The 24,260-nt window shown below is 61.7% G+C and overlaps 1 protein-coding gene across 3 annotated transcripts; it reads right to left on the minus strand.

Moving 5' to 3' along the window:
* Window positions 1-2,342: 2,342 nt before the first annotated feature.
* INAVA (innate immunity activator) lies at window positions 2,343-23,247 on the minus strand. 3 transcript variants are annotated; one of them, XM_061185251.1, is made up of 10 exons: window positions 23,054-23,247; window positions 16,757-16,905; window positions 15,892-16,016; window positions 15,356-15,472; window positions 14,573-14,789; window positions 9,624-9,677; window positions 8,590-8,800; window positions 8,250-8,408; window positions 5,490-6,090; window positions 2,343-4,024 (listed from the first exon to the last, which is right to left on the minus strand). In XM_061185251.1, exons 1-10 carry the CDS (start codon window positions 23,212-23,214, stop codon window positions 3,932-3,934), a joined length of 1,887 nt encoding a protein of 628 aa, XP_061041234.1. In that variant the 5' UTR covers window positions 23,215-23,247; the 3' UTR covers window positions 2,343-3,931. The 3 variants fall into 3 exon arrangements, with proteins under 3 accessions (XP_061041234.1, XP_061041232.1, XP_061041233.1); XM_061185249.1 differs by having other exon boundaries at window positions 5,478-6,090; window positions 23,054-23,214; XM_061185250.1 differs by lacking the exon at window positions 23,054-23,247 and adding an exon at window positions 19,548-19,929.
* Between the last annotated feature and the right edge of the window lie 1,013 nt (window positions 23,248-24,260).

The raw sequence follows: 24,260 nt of genomic DNA on the forward strand, positions 1-24,260 counted from the left end.
TATCTGGGGAAAGAACTTTCTAGGCCAGAAGAGCAGCCCTTGCAAAGGCCCTGGGGCAGGACCACGCCTGATATGTTCCTGGAACAGCCCGGAGGCCTGGAGTGGTGGGAGCAGGGAGAGTGGCCAGCCATGAAAGCAGAGCGGTCAGGGCACAGGTCAGGAGGGCCTCGTGAGGCCACCGTAAGGATGGCCGTAGGGGCTCTGGCTTTTGCTCTGTAAGGGATGGAGCCCTGGGTAGGTTCCCGGTAAAACAGTGGCAGGTGGTCTGCTTTGTTTAACAGAATCACCCTGGCCGTTGGGTTGAGACTAGAGAGATGGGGGGATGGTGTGGAGAGTGGCAGGGGGTGCATGGTAATCACGCAAGGGAGGGGTGATGGGGGCTGGGACCAGGGCAGGTAGGAGCAAGCGCTCAGACTCTGTATCTATGTGGAAGGCAGGACCAAGAAGGGAGAGCAGTGAGCTGGGTGTGAGAGAAAACAGAAGCGCAGATGTGGAGCCTGAGGGACTGCACTAGTGGGTGGGGCAGGTCTGGGGCTGGCAGCAGAGTCTGGAGTGCAGCTGGGACACCTACGAGGCATCAAAGTGGAAATGTCACCGGGCAGCTGGATTTAAGAGTCTGGAATTCAGGGGTGGGATCTGGGACTTGCTGACACACTGGTGGGTCTAGAGGTCTGCCGTGGCTCTCCTGAACGGCCAAGAGCCCCAGACAATGTCCTGGTCCCCATCCAGCTCCAGGCCCCTCAGAGAGGCACGTCTCAAAAGAGACAGGCATGCAGAGACCAGAGCTGCGACTGGGCAGCCAGGAGTGGGCAGACTTGTGAGATCAATGAGTCCCCAGCGAGGGCTGGGCAACCAAGCACCGTCACCTCTGAGCCGCTGGGAGCTGAGACACAGCCCCTTCCTGGGCTAACTCACCTGCCAAGTTAGGGTTCCAAGAGACATGGTCAGCCAATGGTGAAAAGGTGACCTTGTTTAATTTTCGCTTGTTGGGAGGTGAATCCATCTGCACACTGGGGGCGGCAGCCGGGGCAGGCTGCGGAAAAGGAAAGGCAACTGGCTGAGCGGTGCCAGCTCCGGTCCCACCGCCGACTCCCCGCTCCCTCCCCCTGGGAAGTGGGGACCCTCTGAAGGGCCCTGCTTCCTCCCCACCTCTCTGCATGGGGATGGTTCAGACTCAAGGTGGCCTCCCATCCCTCTGCCTTGGATGGCTCGCTGCTGAAATCCTGAAGCCTCCGACCCCTTGCCCAATTCATAATCCTACTCTGCCCTGCGGTTGGGGGGCTAACAGCCCCCAGATGTCTGCCCAGGTCCTGCCTGGGAGCAGGAGGAAAGCGCTGCCTGGCCACGTCTCCCACGCTGGACACTGGGTCCCCAGCCGGGGTGCCCACTGCCCCTGCCCCCAGAGGACCCTCCAGGGGCCCGTCTCCTCCTGCCGCCCCGTCCTGCTGGCTGGACTTGGTTGCTCCCTTTGTTGGGGAGCTTCCCCCTCGGCATGCACCCTGGGGACACTGGTCACGGTTTCCCTGGGCCTGACTCCTTATAATCGTCTAAAACACAGAATCCACAAAATCTGGGCCGTGATCCACGACTCAGTTTGGTGGAAGAGGTCCAGGTCTGAGATCGGGATGCTCACACTTTTCCAGAGACCCTGGGCTGTGTCCCCTCGGAGCCCACCTCAGAATGGAGCGCCCCGGCCCCCAAAGCCGCAGTCCCCAGAGCCCAGGGCGCGCAGAGGGCACAGGGCGGCCACCCCACCCACGGGCATCTGCCCAGCCTCACGCCCTGCCCCGGGGCCGCTGCGAGGGCCGGCGCAAGGGACGCCTCACCTGACACTCTGCGCCTCAGCTCTGGGGCCCACGCCCGTCCTGGGCATCGAGGCTCCAGGGGGCGCTGCGCTGGGTTCCAGAGCGGCCCCTGCAGGGCAGGCATGGAGGTAGCCCATGCGAGCTGCCCGCCCCGCCCCGTGGTGACCTGGGCAGTCCCCCCCCACCCCCCGACCCCATCCAGCTTTGGAGAAGAGGGGCTGTTTCTCCCCCCAGAACGGCTCCGAGGAGGCTCAGCCCCTCCCATCACTGAGCACAGTCTCAGGACCCCCAGGGGCTGCCGCGGCCCCGGGTCCTTCTCGGGGAGGGACCCCCCAGAGCCCAGCTCCTCGGGCCCCGGGCGTAGGGGGACCAAGGAGCTTCAACTCCTGCTTCCATCCTTCCCAGGGACGCAGAGAGCTTCCCCCCCCCACCCCCCCGCCCCCGCCAGACACCCACCCGCCCCCCAGGGACCTGGCCAGACGCTCTGCTCAGGAAATTCAGCACAAAAGAACCTTCCTCACCAGCTCGGCCTCACAAAGACAGACTTTATTGGAGTATCTGGCACGGAAACCCCACCGCTCCAGCCCCGCAGCCGAGGACACAGCCACTTCTCAGGTGCACCAGGCATCACACAGGACCGGTAAGTTAATGCGAAGGACTCGCAGGCGTGGAGGGCGCTGGCCCGAGGAGCCTTGCGCTCCGGGAGGACCCGGGGGGGCAGGGGGCAGAGGCTGTGCACGAGGGCAACGGGCTCAGACACCAACCACAACGGAACAGCGTCCAAAGTCAACGCGATGGGGCAGGTGGACCCAGAGCCAGGATGCTGCGGGCCGGGAGGAGCACAGAGATGCAGGCTTCCCCTCAGGGCCCTCCTTCCTCCCGACCCCTCGGTCGGGCCCCCGCCCCGGGCAGTGGGAGAACTGTGCCTTGTCTGGGTCAGGCCTCAAAGTTCTTAGAGCCTCGAGCTGTCTGTGTAGCCCCCGTCCTACAGACAGAGGGCACCATGTGGGCAAGATCAGCGCTTGGTGCGTCCAGCCCTCCCGGCCTCAGCTCAGCGGCTCTCTCCTGGGAGCAGGATCCCTATTTTGGGATCTGACCCGGCAGCAAAGGCCCAAGGATGAGAGCCTGGGACCACGGACGGTCTTAGCATGGCCAGTTTCCAGGCCTCAAGTCTCAGCACTAGGATGATTCATTAACACCTTGCAAGGCGGGTGTCCCCATGTCTGTAAAATCAAGGACTTGCCCTCCTTCAAGGAAATCTGGTCTCAGGGCAGAAGCACAGCCGAGTGGGGAGAAGGAGCAATGCCACCCCTGGCCCTGGGAACGCGCCACAGGGGGCGCCCTTCCAAAAGTACGTGTAAAGTACTGGTTTTTAGGATGATGACGAAAAGACATCAGAGGAAGCGGGGTGGTGGCCTGCAAGTCCTCAAGAGACCCGGAGGTGGTCAGCTCCCGGCCAGGGCCTCCTGATGCTCCAGTCTGGAGAGGCCTCCAACCCAAGGCTCCTGGGTCTGGGTCGATGCTGGGAGCCTCAGGACAAGGGCGCACACAGTGACAGGGGCCCCTACAAGGAAGTCACGGGGTCAGGAAAAGAGCAGGGCCCAGGAAGACAAGACTCTGCCAGGACACACTGACCTTTAACCTAGCTCTCAGTGCGTGCATCACAGAGCACATTATAGAGGGGAGGACTCGCCCCCAGCCCGGGCACCCCTACAGCCTGAGAGCTGGGAAATGGGGGATGGAGATGCAGCCCCCAGCAGCAGTGGGGCAGGAGGGCCAGGGGCTGTTCTCTGGGGATGCATCCCCTACCACACGTCTTGCACACGGAGACAGATGCTGTTACTCAGAGGCAAGGCCTCGAGTTCGGTAGGCCTGTCTCTGGGGAATAAAGCATTGTCATATTACAGGGATCTTGGGGACAAACCACAAATATAAATCCTTAGGCCAGAGCTTCTGAACAAAAACTGGTTAAAAAAAAAAAAAAAAAAAAAAGTCTCAGCTCCAGGTCATCGACCTGCGATGGGGGAGGGGAGCCGAAGAGGGCTTCAAGGGTGGGCGGTCTCAGCCCCAGCCCCGCTGGGAAGCAGTCTCTTCGGCCAGCCGGCCGCGGTGTCCAGAGCCCAGGGTCACACCTGGCTGATGATCTCTCCATTCTCAGGTACAAACACTTGCACGGGGGCCCCCTCAGGCGATCTCCGGAGCACACACACAGTGGGCACCTGCCCGGGCCGGGGGAAAGGAGAGGTGGGTGAGCAAAGCAGGTAGAGACATCAGGACAGCAAGCCCGGCCACACCATCCTTGTCCCTTAAGGACGCTGACCAGTGGCAGCACTGGCCCAGCCACTCAGCCCTTGCCTCCCCAGCAGGCTCTCTGTGCCCTTGTCCATTTCCACTCCAGCTTTCTTTGGGGAGTGACAGGCACCCTGACCTTTGCTCCATCCCACCCCCCCCCCCCACCCCAGCTCACTTCTCATCACCCTCCCTGTCTGGCAGGTTGGGATGGGCTGGGCCCGGGCCAAGGACAGGTCCAAGCTCGCAGGCATGGAAAGGCACGTCAGCTGGAGGGTGCGGCCTGGGACTGCGGCCAGGGTGCTGCCAGGCCCAGGATGCCAGCTGCAGCCCAGAGAACCGGGGGTGGGGGAGGGAGGTGCAGCTGGGCCCTGCCAGAATCTTGGGTCTCAAAGAAGCAGCCTGTTGGGGACTTCTGGAGCACACCCCCTGCAGAGCCCTCCGTACCAGGGAGCAAGAATAAAGAAAGTCTCACTCAGCACTTCCCTGGTGGTCCAGTGGTTAAGACTCAGTGCTCCCAATGCAGGGGGCGTGGGTCCGATCCCTGGTCGGGAAACTAAGATCCCACATGCCACGCAGCCAAAAAAAAAAAAAAGCTCATGCACGGGCCCCTCTTCCAGAAAGAAAAAACTGGGCACAGAAATCAGGGTGGCCATGCTACCTCATGTCGGGGCGCTCCACCTATATGCTACCCACCAACTCAGTCCCTGACCTCGGGGGCCCCAAGTGATAATACCACCACGTATTAGTACTTACTATGCATTGCTCTAATCATCTCACACATATTAACTCATTTAAAGTTCTTACTGCCCCTCTGTGATGGGTCCTTTAAGACTCCCATTTTACAGAGAGAGTGACTGAGGATCAGAGGAGTTAATAAACCTGCCCAATGCTGGCAGGGCTGAGACTTGAACCGGGGCCTGCGCACTTAACCATCAGTCACCCTGCTTCTCAGCTGGGTGGGGGGAGGAGAGTGGGGGGCGGGAGCTGGCTGACAGGCAGTCACAGGTTCTGGCTCCTGCAAACACACCGCCAGTCTCTCCCTCCGTCCTGGACGCTCAAGTCGGGAGATTGGGGGGTGATGTGGATTGGCCTTACGGTTATAAATAGAGGCCTATCTGTTTTGTAGATCATCGATGGAGCCATTAGGAAAAAAGGTCTTAGGTGTCTGGGAGGGTCACCTCCACTGGCGCACGTGGACACGCGCTCTAGACGTGCAGGCGAACTTAGGAGGCCCCCAGGGGAGTCTTCCTGGGGGCCGTCCAGAGCCGCGAGGAAATGCTCTGGGGCCTATTCCTCCGAGCTGAAAGCTGCCCGGCCACCGGACTGCAGGCTCTGCGCCTGCGCCCCGCCACCCGATCACGGGACCTGGGAGGGCCATACCCGTGCGCGTACCTGTGTGCGCGCGAAGCCCTCGGCGCCAGGCGGCAGGCTGCGCACGCGGAAAGCCCCCTGGCGGTCCAGCGAGTGGGGGCGCGAGCTCCGGAGCCGAGCCCGCTCGTGCCACGACTTGAGCTCCTCAGACACGGCCGCCTTGCTGAGCCCGCGGCCCGCGGGGCTGTCGCGCAGCGAGGGCGTCCGGGCCACGCGGCCGTGGGCGGGCAGTGGGCGCTGCCAGCGCGGGGCGGCCGCGTCCTCGCCGCGGCCCGGGCCCCACTCGCCCCACTGGCCGGGCGGCGGGCGGCCCTCGGCCAGCACCAGGTAGCGCGCGGCCCTCAGGCAGGCGGGGGGCGGCCGGAGTCGGGGGCCGCGGGGCACGCGCGGGCGGGGCGGCGCGGGCGGGGACAGGGGCCGCAGGAAGGAGATGTCGGGGCTGCTGCTGCCGGGGGGCGTCGGGTGCGACAGGCTGGAGGCGTCGGAGCCGCTGTCCTCGGAGCACGAGTGGCAGGCGGGGCACGGCACGGGCGCGGGTGCCGTCACCGTGTAGTAAGTGGGGCGGCGCCGCGGGAGGGCGCTGCGACCCCTGCCGTCGGGGCCCGCGTGGAAGGGGTCGGTCCTATGGAGAGAAGAGGGGGCGCTGAGCCAGCCCTGCCTGGGCGGCGGGGAAGGCATCGCGCGTGCGCGGCCTCGGCCACGCCTCCCCACGTGCCCACAGCCTCCTGGCCCGGCGCGTCCTACACGCCCCTCCTGCACCCCACACCAGTGCTCCGTTGCACACTGGGGTTTGGGTCATGGAGGCCATAGCTGCCTCTTGTTCTCAGCCATCTCAGGTGCGAGGCGTCTAGTGGCATTTCATCCACATAATCTGAACGGGCGGACACCGTCAACATCCGAGGTGAAGGCGTGAAGCTGGCGTGTGGCCCCGAGGGACGACCACATGAAGGGAGGAGAGGGCGGGCCCTTCTACAGCCAAGGGCAGAGGCCTCAGGAGAAACCGCCCTGGGGCGCCTGCATCCTGGACTTGCCGCCTCCAGACTGGGAGGCGGTGGTTTGTGTCCAGCTGCGCGGCTCTGTACGGCAGCCCCAGCCGACTAGGACAGGGCGGCCGCATGCAGCTGGCCCTCCCCAGGGCACCAGCTCCGGGCAGCCAGCGGGGCTGGAATCCAGCCTCCCTCTGCCAACACCCCGGGAGCAGGCCTGTCCGTCCAGAGGGGGCGCCTTTCACTAATCTGCACAAAGGCCCTGTGTGTAAAAAGGCCCCCCAGTATGTAAACTATAAAATGCATTGCTGGACTCCAGCCCAGCGCTGCCCAGAAGCAAAGTTAACCTGACGGAAGAACCCAGCAATGTCCTGGGGGTACCCTGGGCTGTCGGACGGTGTGGCCGACACTGCCTGTCATAACTTGGTCACTGAAACGAGCACCAAACAGCAGGGAACTTGGAAAGGAGCATTTAGTGGATTCTCATTATTCATGGGTTCTGTATTTGCAAATTCTCTTACTGCTCAAATTGATTTGTAACCTCAAAATCCACACTCCCGGCACTTTCATGGTCACGTATGGGCACACGCAGGGTGGTGAAAATTCTGAGTTGCCCAGCAGGCTTTCCCAGCTGAGGCTCTGAGTTCTGGGTTCAGCTCTCATACTATTCCCACAGTCTATCTAGTATCACGCTTTTCATATTTCTGTGCGTTTTGTTGGTGATTTCAGTGTTTAAAATGGCCCCTTGGGGCTTCCCTGATGGCGCAGTGGTTGAGAATCTGCCTGCCAATGCAGGGGACACGGGTTCGAGCCCTGGTCCGGGAAGATCCCACATGCCGCGGAGCAACTAGGCCCGTGAGCCACAATTACTGAGCCTGCGCGTCTGGAGCCTGTGCTCCGCAACAAGAGAGGCCACGATGGTGAGAGGCCCGCGCACCGCGATGAAGAGTGGCCCCCACTTGCCGCAACTAGAGAAAGCCCTCGCACAGAAACGAAGACCCAACACAGCCATAAAATAAAAATAAATAAATAAATAAATAAATAAAGTAATATTAAAAAAAAAAAAAAAAAATGGCCCCAAAGCTGGTGCTGCAGGACCGTCTGGTGTCCTGAGCTCAAGGAAGCTGGGACGTAATTTACGGAGAAAATACGTGTTAGATGAGCTTCATTCAGGCGTGAGATCTAGGGCTGTTGGCCCTGAGTTCAATGTTAATGAGTCGATGGTACGTATTAGATAAGGTGTCTTTAAACAGAAACCCCATAAAACAAGGTTACGTATTGATCCGTTTACAGACACATTGTGACCAGAAGCTGTAACCCTGTGTGTCCCTGGGAGCAGTGGTTCAGCGTTTGCGCCCACCTCACAGGACATAACTACCCAAGTAATGAGAGTCAACTATATGTCAGTTGAAAACGTGACCCGTCCATCGTCAAGAGACCAATAATAAAACAATCACAGACGACGGCAGAAGTATCTTCTAAGATACGCTCCTGCTCCCACAGGAGAGTCTGCAGGGACGGGGAGAAAAGTGGAATCCGGTTGTGCAAAGAGACAAAACCGGAGTCTTTGGAAGAAAACACCTTGCTTCACAAGTGACTCGCCCTTGGCTTTGCTGGTTGGGGCGCAGCCTCTATTGAGAGGTGCTTAAGAAAAGATCCCAAGGAGAAGCCACTGCACAAGCCATGTGTCACCCATGGGTGTCGCACATAATCCTGGAAGCCACCACCCTCCGAACGTAAATTCTCGACGGTGGGTCTCGCCCCCTGCATCACTGGGGGGTGGCCTGTCTCTTACCTCAGGGGCTGTGACTGGCCCCTCCTGCCCTGCATCTCAGGGGTGGCCGGGGCACTGGTGCGGCCCTGCTGCTGCCCGGGAACGTTGCGGACGGCGACCACGTAGCAGGAGGCAGGGCTGGAGGCGCTGGGCCCATCCTGCGGGGTGCTGGCCGGGCTGCTGGAGATTGGAGGGATTGGAGACAGGTCAGCAGCGGGAATGCCTCCATCCAGGGGCTCCGGTGTGCAGAGGGATGGACTCACGCCTTCCACCATCACACGCAGGATGGGGGTCTCCTGCACTGTGCCTCGCCCCTGCCCAGATCCCACCTGCTCCTGGCCCTCCCTTCCCCCCGCCTGACCTGGACTCGCTTCCGGGCTCGGAAGACTTCCTGGGCTTCTCGTAGGGGTGGTCCAGGCTTGTCTCCTTCCAGGGGCTGTTCTGGATGGGGGCCCGCTCCAGGCCCCCCGTGTCAAGGCCTGCTGGCTGCAGCCCCTCGAGGCTTTGGGGCGGGAGACGCCGGGAAGGCGCATCTGGGGACTCTGGGGGAGGTTTTGGCACTTGAGATGCCTCTGCGGGTAAAGGAAACCCGGGAGGGCAGTGGTGGGGGAACCAGCCCAACTAGAACCTCCGTGGCCTGCGCCTGGCTCGCCCTCCCGTGGCTGCTGGTCCGGCTGTGCCAGGCCACGGCTCTGGGCCCAGATGCTTCTAAACACTCTCTTCTCCTTTCAGACTTACTCCTTACAGCTCCATTTTACACCTGCCTCCTACAGGAAGCCTTCCCAGATTGACTCTCTTGGCTCACATGACTCCCCTTTCTAACCTTTGCCCCTGATGCCATTTCTGCAGCTAACCTCCTGTTTCCCTATTTTTCCTCTCACGCTGTGCCCACGTGTGCTGTTTCCTTACTGGCCTGGGCCCTCCCCTGGGCAGGACCTCACCACCCTCTTGGTCCACCTTGACCCCTCAGCATCGTTAGGGTTTGTCACCAGGGTTCTCAATCTGCGGACTTGTATTTTCTCCCTCAGTGCTACCCTCTTTTCACAAAGGGCAATGACCGTGGCCCAATGGCTGAGGCTCTGACGGGTGCGTATTGAAGTAAAGGCTAAGTCCCAGGCAAAGGCAGGGAGGCCCGGGGCCCAAGCCTCTGCTGGAATTCACCTTCCCCTCCCGGTCACGATGACTGAGCACCCGGACCGGCAAAGGGTCAGCACATCCCCACTGTCACCCATGCACAGGGCACACAGGCATCGGCGTCCCGGCGGAGGAGACGCTGAGCCCAGCCCGGCTCCCGCCTCCTTTAGCTCGCTGAGAACTCACAGTCAACGCCGCCCAAGCCCCGAGTTCTCGCGGAGGAGCCCAGCGCTCACAACAGCCCCTAAACCGCCCTCTCACCTTCCTCACGGAGCAGCCCGTCCAACAGGGAGCTGTCATCTGAGGCGCCGAGCTCTGGGGAGGCCAAAGGAGAAAGGAGGAGGTGAGGAAATCCCCCCGCAAATCTGGGGCATCAGCAGTGCTGAGCAGCCCAGGCCTGCCCCGCCCCCTTCCTGATAGCATCCCTTATCAGGAAATACCAACCGTGTGTTCAGTACTGTGCTAGGTGTGAATTTATCACTTGGAAGGAGAAAATAAAAATCAGTAAATAGGAGTGAGGAGACAGGAAACTCCATTTTAATCCTGGCTCTGCCATTAGCTTTGTAAACTCGAATGAGCCATTTCAGTGCTCTGGGCCTCCGTTTCCCCATCTATTTAAAAAAAAAAAAGCCAGGCCTTCCTCTGGCAGGGTTTCCAGGCAGTGGAGGGGAAGGCAAAGAGTCATTTTGGAAGGCCCCTGGGGTAAAGAGATTTCTGCTAACTTTTGTATAGTCTTCTGATACCATAAATACAACTCGGCTCAAGAACCCCAAATCTGAGAAGCCCTGCGTTAGCAGCAGCAAGAGCAGTGAGAGTGGGAATTGCAGCTGTGGGGCCGTGGGGTCTCACAATGCAAGTGAGAGTCTGGCCGTCTGGGTCAGGAAGGTCCTTCCCTGGTGACAGGACAGCCACCTGTGAGGGTGGCCCGTCTGCATGGGCAGCAGCAGTCTGCACCGGGACCCAGGAAGTCAGAGGACTCGAATTTGCCAGTGTCCTTAAAACACTGAAACTTCAGATGCTCGGTCTACACCTAACGTGACCCGGATGGAACTCACAAAGCATTTTCAACTACATTTGAGAACACGGATGAGGGCAAACTGACAACAGCTGATTATTTCTCTTGGGCTTTTCTAAGTGCCTTACATACATGAATTCACGTGCTCCTCGTAACAACCCTGTAAGGTAAGATTACCATCTCCATGTAGCAGCTCAGGAGACAGAGGCTTGGAGGAGCTGATAACATAGCTTGGGTCAAACCGCCGGAAGGTGGTTGAGTCAGATTCACACCCAGACAGTCTGACCAGAGTCTGGCTCTTCACCACCACCATTTATGGGCTCTCCTGTTAGCTGGCCTTTCATGCAGAGGTCATTAACCAGAAACTTCTAAGAAAAGTAGATTCAGATTCCAGCCATCTGAAAATCCTCTATAACAGGGATTGGCTGGTGGCAGGCCTGTGGGACAAATCCAGTTAACTGGCTGCTTTTTTTTTTTTTTTTTTGGCCGCACCGCGAGGCATGCGGGATCTTAGTTCCCTGACCCGTGCCCCCTGCAGTGGAAGCACGGAGGCTTAACCACTGGACCACCCACGGAGTCCCTTTTAAATTTTTTTTTTTTTTTCTGGCTGCTTTTATAAATAAAGTTGTATTGAAACACAACTATGGGTTTGTTTATGTAATGTCTGGCTGCTTTCATGATACGATGGCCAAGCTGAGTAGTAATGACTGAGACCACATGGCCCACGAGCCTAAGACATTTACTCCCTGGACCTTTACAGAAGTTTGTCAACGTTTGCTCCTCAATTTAAATGACACAGAACCTTTACACAGAGCAGTGTGTAAACCGTGCAGGGTCAGCTGCCCACGCAGCAGCCCGGGCTTCGCTCAGCTCACACCAGCCTGTGCTTTAGGGTTCAACTGGGGAGACATCCTCTTATCTAATCCTGGTTCCCAGCCTCTGATCTTTTACAAAAACCTGGGGAACCGAGATGTTTATTTTTCACAAATGTCAGCTTGAAGAAATTGTGGGACTGTTGCTGTCACGGTCCAGGGATGCTGGGGTCGGGGGCTGGGTATAGTCACGTGTTTTGGGTTTGACTATATGGTCTGGGAAGACAGCCGTCACCCCCGGCTGTTTAATCACAGGTGGTTCATGAGGGCTGCTCGCTGTCTTGGCCACGCTGCCCCACAGCCCTGCTGAACTCCGCCCGGCCCTCGGCCCAGCAGCGGCAGGAGGACACCCCAGGCAGAGGCCATACGCACAAACGCTGGGCATCCTCAAAGGCTGCACCGTCCAATGCAGCAGCCGCTAGCTGCATGTGGCTATTTTAAATTAAATTAAATTAAAAATTTACTTCCTCAGCCACACGGGTCACAATTCAAGCGCTCAACAGTCCCATGCAGTGAGTGCCTGCCATATTGGACAGCACAGATCTGGAACGTTTCATCATGGAAGAACTTCTACCAGCGTTGCCAGCATGGGTGCTGCTAATCATCAAATGCGTCCTGAGCACCTGTTACATCAGCCCGGTGCGGGGGGCATTTCTCATCAGCCTCCCTGTGGCCAATTAGTCCCACAGCTGACCGCTCCCCGCCACCTGCAGAGGACCAGCTAATGACTGTCACCTGGTACAATTAGGTTCCAAATTGAGTAACCTTCGTGTGGAGACCAAGAGGGTGGGTGGATTTTTCTAACTTTTTTTTGGTTAGTTTGTTTGCTTTTTGTCACCTGGTATAATTAGGTTCCAAATTGAGTAACCTTCGTGTGGAGACCAAGAGGGTGGGTGGATTTTTCTAACTTTTTTTTGGTTAGTTTGTTTGCTTTTTTTTTTTTTTTTTTTTTTTTTTCCCTCTTTAATTCAAAACACCTTTCAGCTACTAATTATTTTTTCATACATCTTTATTGCTAGTTAATTATTAATCCCTCTCTACTTCCTGCTCTCAGGGCGAGCCCAGCTGGGCAGATGAGCCAAGAGCAGGAAGTACCTGTCTAGAACCACCTCCTCCTGGGCTCCCAGGAGAAGACATTGCAACCCAGGACCTCAGGCCTCATCGACACACAACGTTAGACCCAGGATCTCGGGCCTCATCAACACAGGACGTTAGACCCAGGACCTCAGGCCTCGTCAACACAGGACACTAGACCCAGGACCTCAGGCCTCGTCAACACAGGACACTAGACCCAGGACCTCAGGCCTCGTCAACACAGGACATTAGACCCAGGACCTCAGGCCTCTTCAACACAGGACGTTAGACCCAGGACCTCAGGCCTCGTCAACACAGGACACTAGACCCAGGACCTCAGGCCTCAGCGACACAGGACACTAGACCCAGGACCTCAGGCCTCAGCGACACAGGACACTAGACCCAGGACCTCAGGCCTCGTCGACACAGGACACTAGACCCAGGACCTCAGGCCTCGTCGACACAGGACACTAGACCCAGGACCTCAGGCCTCATCGACACATGACGTTAGACCCAGGACCTCGGGCCTCATCGACACAGGACACTAGACCCAGGACCTCGGGCCTCATCGACACAGGACATCAGACCCAGGACCTCGCCTGCTCAGGACAGGACGTCAGGCCCTGGACCTCGGCCTGGTCAGGACAGGACATTAGACCCAGGACCTCGGCCTGGTCAGGCCAGGGCTGCAGGTGGAGAGCAAGCCTGCCTCTCTGATCAGGAGGGTGGAAGCAGTCGCATGGCCAGGCCCCTTCCCCACAGCTCTATTTCCCCTGGACTAAGTGCCCCCTCCCGGGGATGGTTGGCCAAGCCCCAGGCGTGTCCTGGCCTGCTCCCCACTCCCAACAAGCAGCAGCCTCGTCGCAATGATAGCAGCAGAGCCACAGCCCTACACCGTCTACCACCCCACACTGCAGGCCTGTGGTCAGAGGAGCCCACAGGGCGGTGTGAGGCCAGACGGGACACAGGAGGGGCTGAGACACACAGACGGGGCACAGCCCCCCGGCCCCCTGCCACCAGGACAGCAACGAGCCCTCAGGGGCTTCTGTGCCCAAGTCAGCAGCTGCCTTTCAAGGGGAGGTCGCATCCTGGGCCCTGTCAGGAACGGAGGGAGGACTGAGGCCCCTCTCCACCAGAGCCGGTCGGCCAGGGGGTCGGCCGTCCTGCCTGGGTCTCCCCGTCGCCCGGGGTTACTGGGTCAGCTGTCGCGTGGAGGCATCTCCTCCCTCGCCCTCCTCTCCTGGCCTGCCCGGGGGGAACTGGGAGGCGTCTGGACTCACCCTAAATTAGAGGCCATGTGCCCAACCGGGGCAGGAGGCGGCCTTGGCACAAAGCTGACCTGAGGGGCAGGGGTGGGAGCTGGGGAGCCCAGGTGGAGGCCCCAAATCCAGTTCAGCCCAGGGCCCAACTCCCTGCGCCAGCTCCCTCACATGCACGGGAGGCCTGGGACCCAGGAGAGGCCTGAGGGAGGGCGAGCCCAATGCCCTGGGGCCGGAACGGAAGGGAGGCCTCCAAGGACTGACCTGACAAGTTGGGCTCAGGTCAGGAGAAAGAAAAAGCCACACGCAAGGGCCCAGAACCACTTGCTGGAAGAGGAACCGGCCTGGACGCATGATGTCCACTGATGCCTGGGCCTGGGTGCATGATGTCCACTGATGCCTGGGCCTGGACGCATGATGTCCACTGATGCCTGGGCCTGGACGCATGATGTCCACTGATGCCTGGGCCTGGGCGACTCACTGGGTGCCACACAGTCAGCGGGCGCTGGCCCCCGGGCTCAGGGACTAGACTAAGAGGCCCAGTAACTAGAGAACAGAGTGCAGGGACCCCAGTCCTGACTGGGCGGTTCTAGATACTTCAGGGGTGGCGGCTGTGCACTTCCACCAGAGCCTCCACGGGCAGCCATGGGCCCTGCCGCAGTGCAGCGAGCAGATATGCACAGAATGCGGGCCCTCGGCGTGCTCACGGGACCACCTGCCCTGCGGGCCTGGGATCAGGAGGGCTGGACAAGCCCTCGAGATAAGCCGAGGTCAGCCTGGGGATGCCTCCTGTCCAGGAGGTCTCCTGGAGGGCATGGATTTCGAGGGAGGAGTGGGTGGTTTTCTAAGGAAATGGGGAGGGTCTCAGGGGAGGGCGATGTCTGGGCTGAGGCTTGTGGGGTTGCCACGGGTCAGGATGGGGCGGGGTGGACCGGGGAAGCAGGTTTCCCCCCGACGGGACGGACGGGTCTGGGACCGGCCGCTGCTCACCTGGGCCTGGGGCCAGGGCGGGAGGGGCCCCGCTGCCTCGCTGCCGCTCCCCCAGGCAGCGCTGCAGCTCCCGCAGCTTCGTCTCCTCCTGCTGCACGGCGTGCTTCCGCTGCCGGCGCGCCTGGCGGCCCAGGTTCCCCTCCCGGCACAGGCGCCGTGCCGCCTTGGCGATCTGCAGCTGCAGGGCCAGCTCCCGCTCCAGGCTGCTCAGCGGGTCCTGGGGGAGGGTGCAGTGAGTGACACCGGAACGGCCCAGCAGACGGCCGCGTCCAGGGCCCAGGCCCCCGAGCAGCTGGCCCGGGACCCACCCAGCAGCCTGACCCCGAGCCAGGCGGGGAGGGACTGAGGTGGACGCTTCCCTCCCACCCCAAAGGGCTGGGCAGACGAGCCACCCGTCACACCACGGGGAGGGACCCGAGGGCCCAGGCCACCCCACGGCCCTCCTCCCGTGCTGAGAAAGGGAGGACGGCCCCAGGAGCCAGAGCGGCCCGTCCGCACAGGCCACTGCCTCTCCGGGCCAGCTGCGCTCTTGGCTGGCCTTCTGCCCACAGGGGACTGAACCCCATGTCCTCCCTTGAGGTCCCAGCCCTCCCGGTTCTGGCGCCGGCATGGCTTCCCTGAGGCCACGTGGGCTACACGTTGGCGGGTGCCCCTCGTCCACGCGGAGCCAAGAGGCCCGAGCTGTGTGACGCTAGAGCAGAGACCGCTGCAGAGGGGAGGCAAGGCCTGGGGACCACAGCCGCCAGCCTCGGGGAGCAGGGACGGCGCCCTGCAGCGCCTCACCTCTCTGTGCAAGGCCCACTCGTCCAGTTTGTAAGCGGCTCCGATCCTGCGGCGGACTTTGGGGGCCTTCTCCCCCGGTCTGAAGGGGTACTCTGCGGGCAAGATGCCCGTCAGCTCCTGCGGGGGAAGCGAGGTCATGCCAGGCCGCTCTCCGCGCACCCAGCCCTTGGCCGAGCAGGAAGAGCCTGTCCGGCGGGCCCTGGGTGACCTGTGCCCGCCCTTCCCCAGAGGCCCCTGCCCACCTCCGCGCGTCCCAGCGTCCAGGGCTGTCCCTCGTCCGGGGATCTGCCCTGGCCTGGCTATGGTCCCCCCAGGCACCTCCATCCACTCGGTCCCCTGCAGCCCCTCCTCTGCCCAGCCCCATGCCTGGGCCCTGCCGGGGAGAGCTGTCCCCTCGCTGTGCCATCCGGTGCCCCGTCTGACCCCCAGAACTCTCTCAGGACTGGGGCTCCCACTCCTCGGCACCGACAGCCCGGCACGCGGCTCTGGCCCCTGGGGTTAACCCCGCGCTCGTGCGCGGCGGAGCCCAGCCTCACCGCTTCCCGCAGGCAGAGCCGCCTCAGCTCCTGCAGGCAGGCCTCCAGCCGCTCCTCCAGGGCCCTCTGCTGCTTGCGCACCGCATGGGTCAGCTCCTTCGCGGGGGCCACCGGGCTGTCGGGGCCTGCGGCGGGGCAGGGGCGTGCTCAGGGGAGCCTGTCCCGGGCGCTGCTGGACGCCCCCTGGGCTGATGGCGCACACGCGCTCAGACGGCCTCACGCCCGCCCAGGCTGCGGGCCGGCTGCCACAGCGGGCCGAGTCACACCCGAGAGACAGCATGTCCCCCGGCGGCCCGATGGCACCGTTACGGCTCGGAGGGACGGGCTGCCCCTCGGCCATGTGCGGTGCGGGCAGGCTGTGGTCAGAGCCCGTTCCTTCCCGCCCTTCCCTTCCCAGCCGCCACCCACAGCAGGTGCCTTCTTCCCTGGCTCCTCCTTCTCCTCCTCCTCTCTCTCCCGCACTCTCTCTCTCTCTCACACACACACACACACACACACACACACACACACACACACACACACACACACGCTTCTCTCTCTGTCCAAACCAGACCCGACTGGGCCCATCGGCTCGGGCCAACCTGAGCCACGGCTCCTTCACGCGAACCAGATAAGAGTTTTCAGCTTCTTAGGAATCATGGGGCCAGAGCTGAACACGGCAGGTAGCTGTTCAGACAGGATCGACACTCCAGGCCAGACCCCCCCACCCCCCGGGGAGGAAAACTCTCAGCCCTCCCAGGGTCTGCACCCCCCTTCCCCGCACAGCGGCCTCCCCGCCGCCCCCCCCTTGGGCCCCTCAGCCTGGCCGGGCCTGGAGCCTGGGACTCGAGGAGTTGGTGGGGTCGGGGGGGCCCGAAGTCCTCACCAGACTGCAGGATGATGCCGCTGTCGGTGTCGCTGACCTCATCCTTGCTCTCCATGGTGGACTTCTGGGAGGAGGGGGCACAGAGGAGGAGGGGCCGACACCCTTCCCAGCCTGGGCCAGGATGTGCAGGTGGCCTGGAGTTTCCCCAGCTTTTAAAAGAACAACAAAAAATGATACACGTAAACCCCCTTGCCTCCAAACAGAGCTGTTGAGTCAGGTGGGTGAGGCCGGGAGATGTGGCGTGAGGCCCATGCTTCCGGCGGAGTGAGTCTGGGATGGGGGTGTCAGTGCTGGGGCGCTGTGGACAGAAGGCTCTGTGGGCCTCTCCAGCGCACCTGCCCTGGGCCCAGCCTGGCCCCCTGCCGCCTCCTTCCTAGAGAGGCCTCCAAGCCCAGGGGGTGACAGCAGTGGTGGCCACAGGGACCACGACACTGGGGAGAAAGACCATAAGGAGAGGAGCAAAGAGAGAGGATGAAAAGGAGGGGACAAGAAAAAGGTGGGAGGACAAGTCAAGGAGGAAGGGAAGGAGAGGAGCGAGGGGAAGCATCTGTGCCAGGAGGGAGGCGCAGCTGACGGTCCTCAGCCCGAGACCCATCCCGCTGCCCCCGTGGGTGAGGGCACTGGGCACTCAGCCAGGCCCTGTCCCGAGGCCCACAGCCCAGGCTGCCTGCTGTCTGTCTGCACCAGGCGGTCCACCCGAGGGCAGGTGCCCAAAGCCGTGAGCCAACTCCCGGGCCACCAGCTATGCCGGGGAGGCCCCTCGAAGGGGAGGGGGCCCGGACCCCACACCCCACAGCCGGGAGAGAGGCAGCGCGCACGTGCGTGTGTGTTGGGCGCGTGCTGCCGGGGCTGGAGGGGTGACGAGAGCCGAAGCTGCCCGAAGATGGGAAGGAGACCACGGCCACCCTGCTTGCCTGGGCTGGGCGCACGTGTGCAGCTCAGGTATAGTTCCAGGTGTGCGTCTGCCAGCAGCAGTCACCCCGACCGCACCTGCTGGCGCCCCCTCTCTCCTGGCCAAGTCTGCACCCCTGCTCAGGGTCCCAGCTGGCCAGGGCCTGGCAGCGGCTGGCTGGAACCAGGGTGCGGAGTGCGGGCGGGGCCCCAGCAGGCGGCCTGGAAGGAAAGCCCAGCCACCTCTTCCCTGAGTCAGCCGTTGAGCAACAGTCCAAAAGTCCTTCGGAGTCTCTGTCTGGAGCTTATCCTGCTTCTCCTCAGGGCACCACTGCTGGGCGGGGGAGGTGGGCTCCTCAGCCAGTGGGAGAGAAGGAGGCCTGGGGAAGCTGAGCCCGCAGCCAGGCCCGTGGCGGAGGGACCGCTGACGGCCAGGCCCCAGGAGCACCTCTCTGCCCATGGACAGCTTTACAGACCTACATAAACAACACAGCCTATCAGAGCACCTTGGGCATCAGTTAAAAACCTCGCCCTGAAAACAATAGGTACCTGCACTTTGGAGTTTCAGTTCTCCAAGGAAGTGTAGAGAGTGGAGGGTAGGATTTTTTTTTTTTTTTTTTTTAAAGTCTATATGGGGCCTTTGCAAAGATGCCAAGGAGAGAGCCTGGCCACATGTTCTGGGAACCGAGACCAGGGTACTTGGCGTGAGTTAGCTCTGCCTGGTCCACCCTCCCAAACCCTCGTCCCTCCTGGAGATGGAGCGGGACAGAGGGCAGGCGGCTCCCCCGCCGCTCGCTGCACAGCCCTGGGCAGCCTGTGGGCCCCCCCAGCAGCCAGGGGCAGGGCCCCGCCAGAGCGAGGAAGCAAGGCCGTCCTAGCACGTCTGCTTGGACGAGGGAGGGGGTGATGTGGGAGGGAAGCCATCAATTACTCACACTTACTAATTAATAATTAACCATTAAGGAGCTGCCTTGGGAAGCTCTGACAACTCAGCCCTGCCTCTCCTGCTCTTGCCTGTTGAGTGAGCAGCGATTGTGGGGACTGAGGGGTGGCCCGGCACAACAGCCCCCTCAGCCCCTTCCTCCCTCTGGCCGGGGTCGGGGGCAGGCCTGCTCCAAGTAGGGCAAGAGAGCACGGACCAGAGGTTGGAAGCCTCAGATTCCAGCCTGGATCCTGCCATCACCTATGTGATCTTAGGGGAGCTCACCTCACCTCACCTCACCTGGCTGGGCCTCCCGTCCTCACAGGCACGGTGAAAACTGCATGGTACCTGGGGCCCTGGCCAGTCCCCATACTGAATCTGGATAGCGCCAGGCTGAGCAGGAAGGACCCACACACGTGCAGCCCACTCGTCTGCCCCACTGGAGGCGGCCCTCCAGCTTCGGGGACCCTGTCCCAGGGCCCGCAGGCTCCCATGGGTGTTGAAGGCTTGGCTTTCAGATAAAGGCAGTTCCGGGAACATCCCCGCCCCTCCGCATGGGAATCCCTCCCTGCCCTCCAGACCCGCAGCCCCAGGTGGCAAGCCCCGTCCACCCCGGAGAACAAGCGAACGGAGAACAAGCGAACGAACAGAACACGAACGAACGACGTCCCCAGGAAAAGGCAGAGGAGGACAGAAGGGGAGGAAGGGGAGCGCCGTGCACTTTCCCTCTGGCTGAGCCACTGGGACCCTCTCCCGTCACAAATGTGGCCCCAAAGAGAGGCCCTGGGCCTCTCTCATCCCGGCCTTCCCCGCTCCCGTGGAAACAGGCCTGGGAACTACAGCGCCAGGAACTCATCCGAGCCCGCCAGCACCCCCATCACCCCTGTGCCCTGTGGCTGACGGCCACTGCTGGGCCCCCCACCCCTAGGCCGGCTTGCCCCTCGCCCCAAAGACCCGCTCCAGCTGCCCCGCCCTCACCTGCTTCCAGCTCTTAGTCCAGGAGTCCGGGAAACGCCCCCTGGTCCCAAGTCAGGGGACCGAGGGGCCTGGCATGTCGCCTCAGGGTGTCCCAGGCCTCCCTGTGCTCTCTGACCGGGTTCCGCTCCACACCGATGGCCGGTGGCTGTCCCTCCCCTGGTCCCGCCTGTGTCCCTCCCAGGCTGCCCGGCCAGGGGAGCCAGGTTGCTTGTTCCGACTTGAGTCAGAGGGAGGAGCAGGTGAGCAAGCCCTTCCCAGAACAGATCCTGCCGCACAGGCAGCTCGGGCCTCTGCACTTCCGGGGGCCGCGGGGGCGGGAGAAAGGGGCTCCCCTCGGAGGAACCCCAGAAGAAGGCAGCCGGGATCAGGACTTCACGGCCTCAAGGGCCCCCCCTGCCCTGGGCTGAGCCACCTGCCCCCCAGATTCTGGCTCCGCGCAGCGCCCAGAGCGGGCGAAGTTCCCGGCGCGTGGGGAGCACCAGCGAGAAACCTCCACGCTGACAAGGAGGGTCCCTGCTCCCCAGACCCTGAAGCGGGGCCAAGGCCAGATCGGATTAGAAACTCCGGGCCGGGCCGTGACCCCGGCACTCCACGCGGGGCGGCTCTGCGGTCCCAGAGCAGGCCAGGCCGTTCTGATCACAGACATTTCCCTCCAGAATCATCATGGCCGCCACCTCCCTGTTTATCATTTACAACCATCCCTCCACAGGGCCCATGGCGCATTGACCTGGACCCCAGTCCTCTCCCTAGTCCACAGGAGGGCCACTGGGACCCCGGGGTCTAAGCCCACTCCCCAACCACCGGGGGCCAGAGACCAAAATGGAACTTGTTCCCGACAAGAAATGAGCCTCTGGGTCTCCACCCCACTGACCTTCAAGCAAAACCAACAGTTTGGAATTCAGCCTATTTCATTGGGGGAAGCAAGGAGCAAAGACACTGTTACCCATCACCAGGAGGCAGGAAAACAGACAGTGCTGCACAAGAAGACCCCTCAAGGCTTCCCCCAACACCTCCTTTTCTCACCACGCCCCTCACCCTGGGATCCCAGCACTCACGCATCTCCAGTTGCTCCCCTCCCCCAGCCCCAAGAACACCTCCCCAGCCCTAAGACCACCTCCCCAGCCCCCAGCCCCAAGACCTCCTCCCCAGCCCCAAAGACCACCTCCCCAGCCCCCAGCCCCAAGACCACCTCCCCAGCCCCAAAGACCACCTCCCCAGCCCCAAGCCCACCTCCCCAGCCCCAAAGACCACCTCCCCAGCCCCCAGCCCCAAAGACCACCTCCTCAGCCCCAAGCCCACCTCCCCAGCCCCAAAGACCACCTCCCCAGCCCCCAGCCCCAAAGACCACCTCCCCAGCCCCAAGCCCACCTCCCCAGCCCCAAAGACCACCTCCCCAGCCCCAAGACCACCTCCCCAGCCCCCAGACCACCTCCCCAGCCCCCAGCCCCAAGACCACCTCCCCAGCCCCAGCCCCAAGACCACCTCCCCAGCCCCAAGACCACCTCCCCAGCCCCAGCCCCCAGAGCAGGGATGACTGAGGAAGTCACCCCCCCAACCATCTTCTGTGGAGCTGTGTCACCAACACAGGCAGCCTCCCCACTGCCCCTGCACACACACCCAGCTCCCCTCACATTCCTGTGCACACCCTCTGTCCAAACAATGTGAGCCCCGAGCCCTCCAGGCTGACTACCGCCTTCTTTCCCCAGGCTGAGGCTGAGGGGCCCCAACAGGGGACAGGCCCCCTGTGCTGGGGGGCCTGCTCTGGGTCTCCCAAAGAGCCCGCAGCCCTTCCCTTCCCCCCCTACAGGTTTGTCACTGTCTTCCCACAACAAACAGAGGAGTTGACTCTGACGCTGGCACCCAGCCTCCACCTTGCCCATCCCCCAGCTCCAGGGGGTGGGGGGAGGGAGTGATGGAAGTTTCTAGAATCAACTCATAGCGTATTTTTTAATGCATAAAATAAGATGAAGAGAATCACTAAGATAATGGATTATATTAAATACAGTTCTAAAAACAGTAAAACATAGTAATCTATATATGTTTCTTTACTAACATTAAACAGGATCTAGTAGTGGGCAATTCCATAGCAATGACGATGGTAAATGATGTTTCATGACCGATGGTAAACCAGGTTTCAAGACAGCTATCACAACTGCACTGTGATATGGAACCCTCTGTGGTGTCTATTAATGGCAAATCACAGGTACTACCAATGGTTTCAAGGCAATGCTAAATTTCAGTAAAGGTTAGTGAAAAATAAACCCTTCCCATCCGAGTACATGACCCTCTGAATGCTATCCACAGATGCTTGGGTGCCCATGGACCCAGTTAAGAAACCCGCCCTCAGGTAACCACCCCCATCTCTGAGCTCAGGGAGAGAAGGACAGAGGACCGACCAATCTCCGCGTTGATCCTCTGGAATCCTCAAAGACCCCTTGTTCCCTCAAATTCACACGCAGCATTTCCCAGCCCAGCAGGATCTGAGGCTTGGAGTGGGACCAGCCAACCAACTCTCCCAAGAAGCCCAGGGCCATGGATCTCCCTGGCTGCCATGCCCTTCAATTCAAAATATCCAGAGTGGGCCTTCCAGAGGCCTGCTGAGAACGTGGGGTTCAGCACCCTGCTCCCAGCCAGTGCCCCAAACCCCAACTCCACAGCATCATCACCAAGACCACCAGTTGGTGAGGAAGTGGGGTTTCCCCACACTTGGAATCTGATCGTTGAAAGAAGGAAAAAAATTGCATCTCTTTAGGGTTTTCGTCTCCTAAGGAAAAGTCTTGAATCAGAAAACTCTTGCACCTCCTGCATCCATCCACTCTCCATTATTTTTTTTAAGTTCCTCCTTTAAGTTTCCTGTGATACATGAGATCGGAAGTCAAAGCAAGGGCCCGACCTGACGCCCCAACCAGCACCCAGCAAAGAAGAGTCTCAGGCGCTCCTACAATTTCACTTAAACCATTAAGGAGCCAATGGTCGGCTGCTCGAGCCAAAACAGTGAAAAGAGAAAGGAGGGAAATATCCCGGGACCTTCCAGGCGAAGGGGGCGGGAGATGGTTCCTTAAACTGTTTTCTTTCCCCTCTCCTCCCTTCCCAGTGGGAAAGGTGCTCGCCTCCAGCGAGCGACTGTGGAGCGGGCTGGGACAGGGGACTCCACGACGGCCTGGAATGCGCCCTGGAATCAGACCTCTAGGCTCTCCTCAAAAAGCCCCTTTGTCCGGTCCACCCTGTTCCCCTCCCCCACCGCGCCCTCCGCGTCCAGGCGGCCCGAGACTCGGCTCCTTTTGTCTGCCTTCCCGGAACCTGCCAGGGGATCCACAGGCGTGGGGAAGGTCGGAGGAGAAAGGTCGAGGAGACGGAAACATGCATTTTCGGTAGGAACTCGGAATTCCCACCCCGCGGCAAATTCCCCCCATTCCCCGCAGGGCCCCCTCCTCTAAGGCGGAAGACTGTGGGTTAGGGGCTCGATCCCCCCGGCTCCCGCGTCGCGCCCCGGCGCTCCCCCTTACCTGTCCCATGGAGCTCCCTCGCCGCCCGCCTGCCCCCGCGCCCCCCGCGCGCGCCTCGCAGCCTCGGGACCTGCTCGTCCAGGCCAGCTCTCCTCCCCCCGCGACTCCTCCCGGCCTCCCCTCCCCGGAGGTATTTCATTTAACTTCGGCATTTGCAGCATCCCAAATGTTAAAGATCCCAAGACATCTGTCCCCTGGGGCGTACCAAGGCCCAGAGGAGAGAGGGGAAAGACGCAGGAAGGGACCCGGGATTCCGATCCGGGAGCCGGGGCGGGGCCGCGCGTCGGGGCGGGGAGGTGCCCGCGGGGGTGGGCGTCCCGCGGGGACCCGGGCGCGGGGCGAGGCCGGCCCCCTCTTCCCGCTTCCGGACGCGCGCGCGGCGGGACCCCCCCGCGCCGCCAGTTCCCGCGGCCCGGCGGGGGAGGCTCCTCCCGGACCGGGGCCGCCTTCCCTCCGCGCGCTCCGGCCGGCCCGGCGGCTTCCGCGCCTGGAGACCCGGGCTGAGCGGAGGGGGTGCTGCGCCCACCCCCAAGGGCGCTCCCCGCGCCCCCCCCTTGCCGCAGCCCCGCCGCCCCCCGGCGCCCCTGCGGCCCCGGCCGGGCCCCCTCCCGCCGCTGGCGGACGGGGCGGGAGAGGGAGGCGCGCGCTCCGAGGGGGCGCCTCCTGCAGCGTACCGCGAGCCGGCGCCCCGCCCGTCATTCATTCACTCACCCACTGGTTCAGGGAACACACTGAGCACCTACTAGTGCCCGTCCCGGCGGATCAAAGTTAAAGGGCCTCGGGGCTCCCCAAGCTAGCCGAGCAATCACTCGGCAAGAGGGTCAGAGAAAGAAGGCCGACAGCACCCAGGAGGGGGTGGGGGGTGACCGAGCTGAGGACTGCACAGCCTGCCCGAGGAGACCATGCCAGGGAAACTGGGGGTCGGGGCACGAGGAGGAGCCCAAGGCAGCAGCGACGGGATGCACAAAAGCAAAATGGCAAAGGAGCTCAGGAGGGTCTAGGAGCTGAGGGGACTTGGGGTGCGGGGTGAGGAGGGGCAAGGGACTAGAAGACGGGAGCCGCAGGCGGTGGGCCGGCAGGAAGCAAGGCCGCTCCGTGCGGTTGTCCAGGCTGTGCACCAAACTAAGAGGGAAAGCTCACCCAGGCTCCACCTACCAAGTCGTGGGCCTTGGCCAGAGCCGCATCTGCCCAGAGGCGGTGGCTTTTT

This window comes from Eubalaena glacialis, chromosome 3 (assembly GCF_028564815.1).
Source record: "Eubalaena glacialis isolate mEubGla1 chromosome 3, mEubGla1.1.hap2.+ XY, whole genome shotgun sequence".
Lineage (NCBI taxonomy): Eukaryota > Metazoa > Chordata > Mammalia > Artiodactyla > Balaenidae > Eubalaena > Eubalaena glacialis.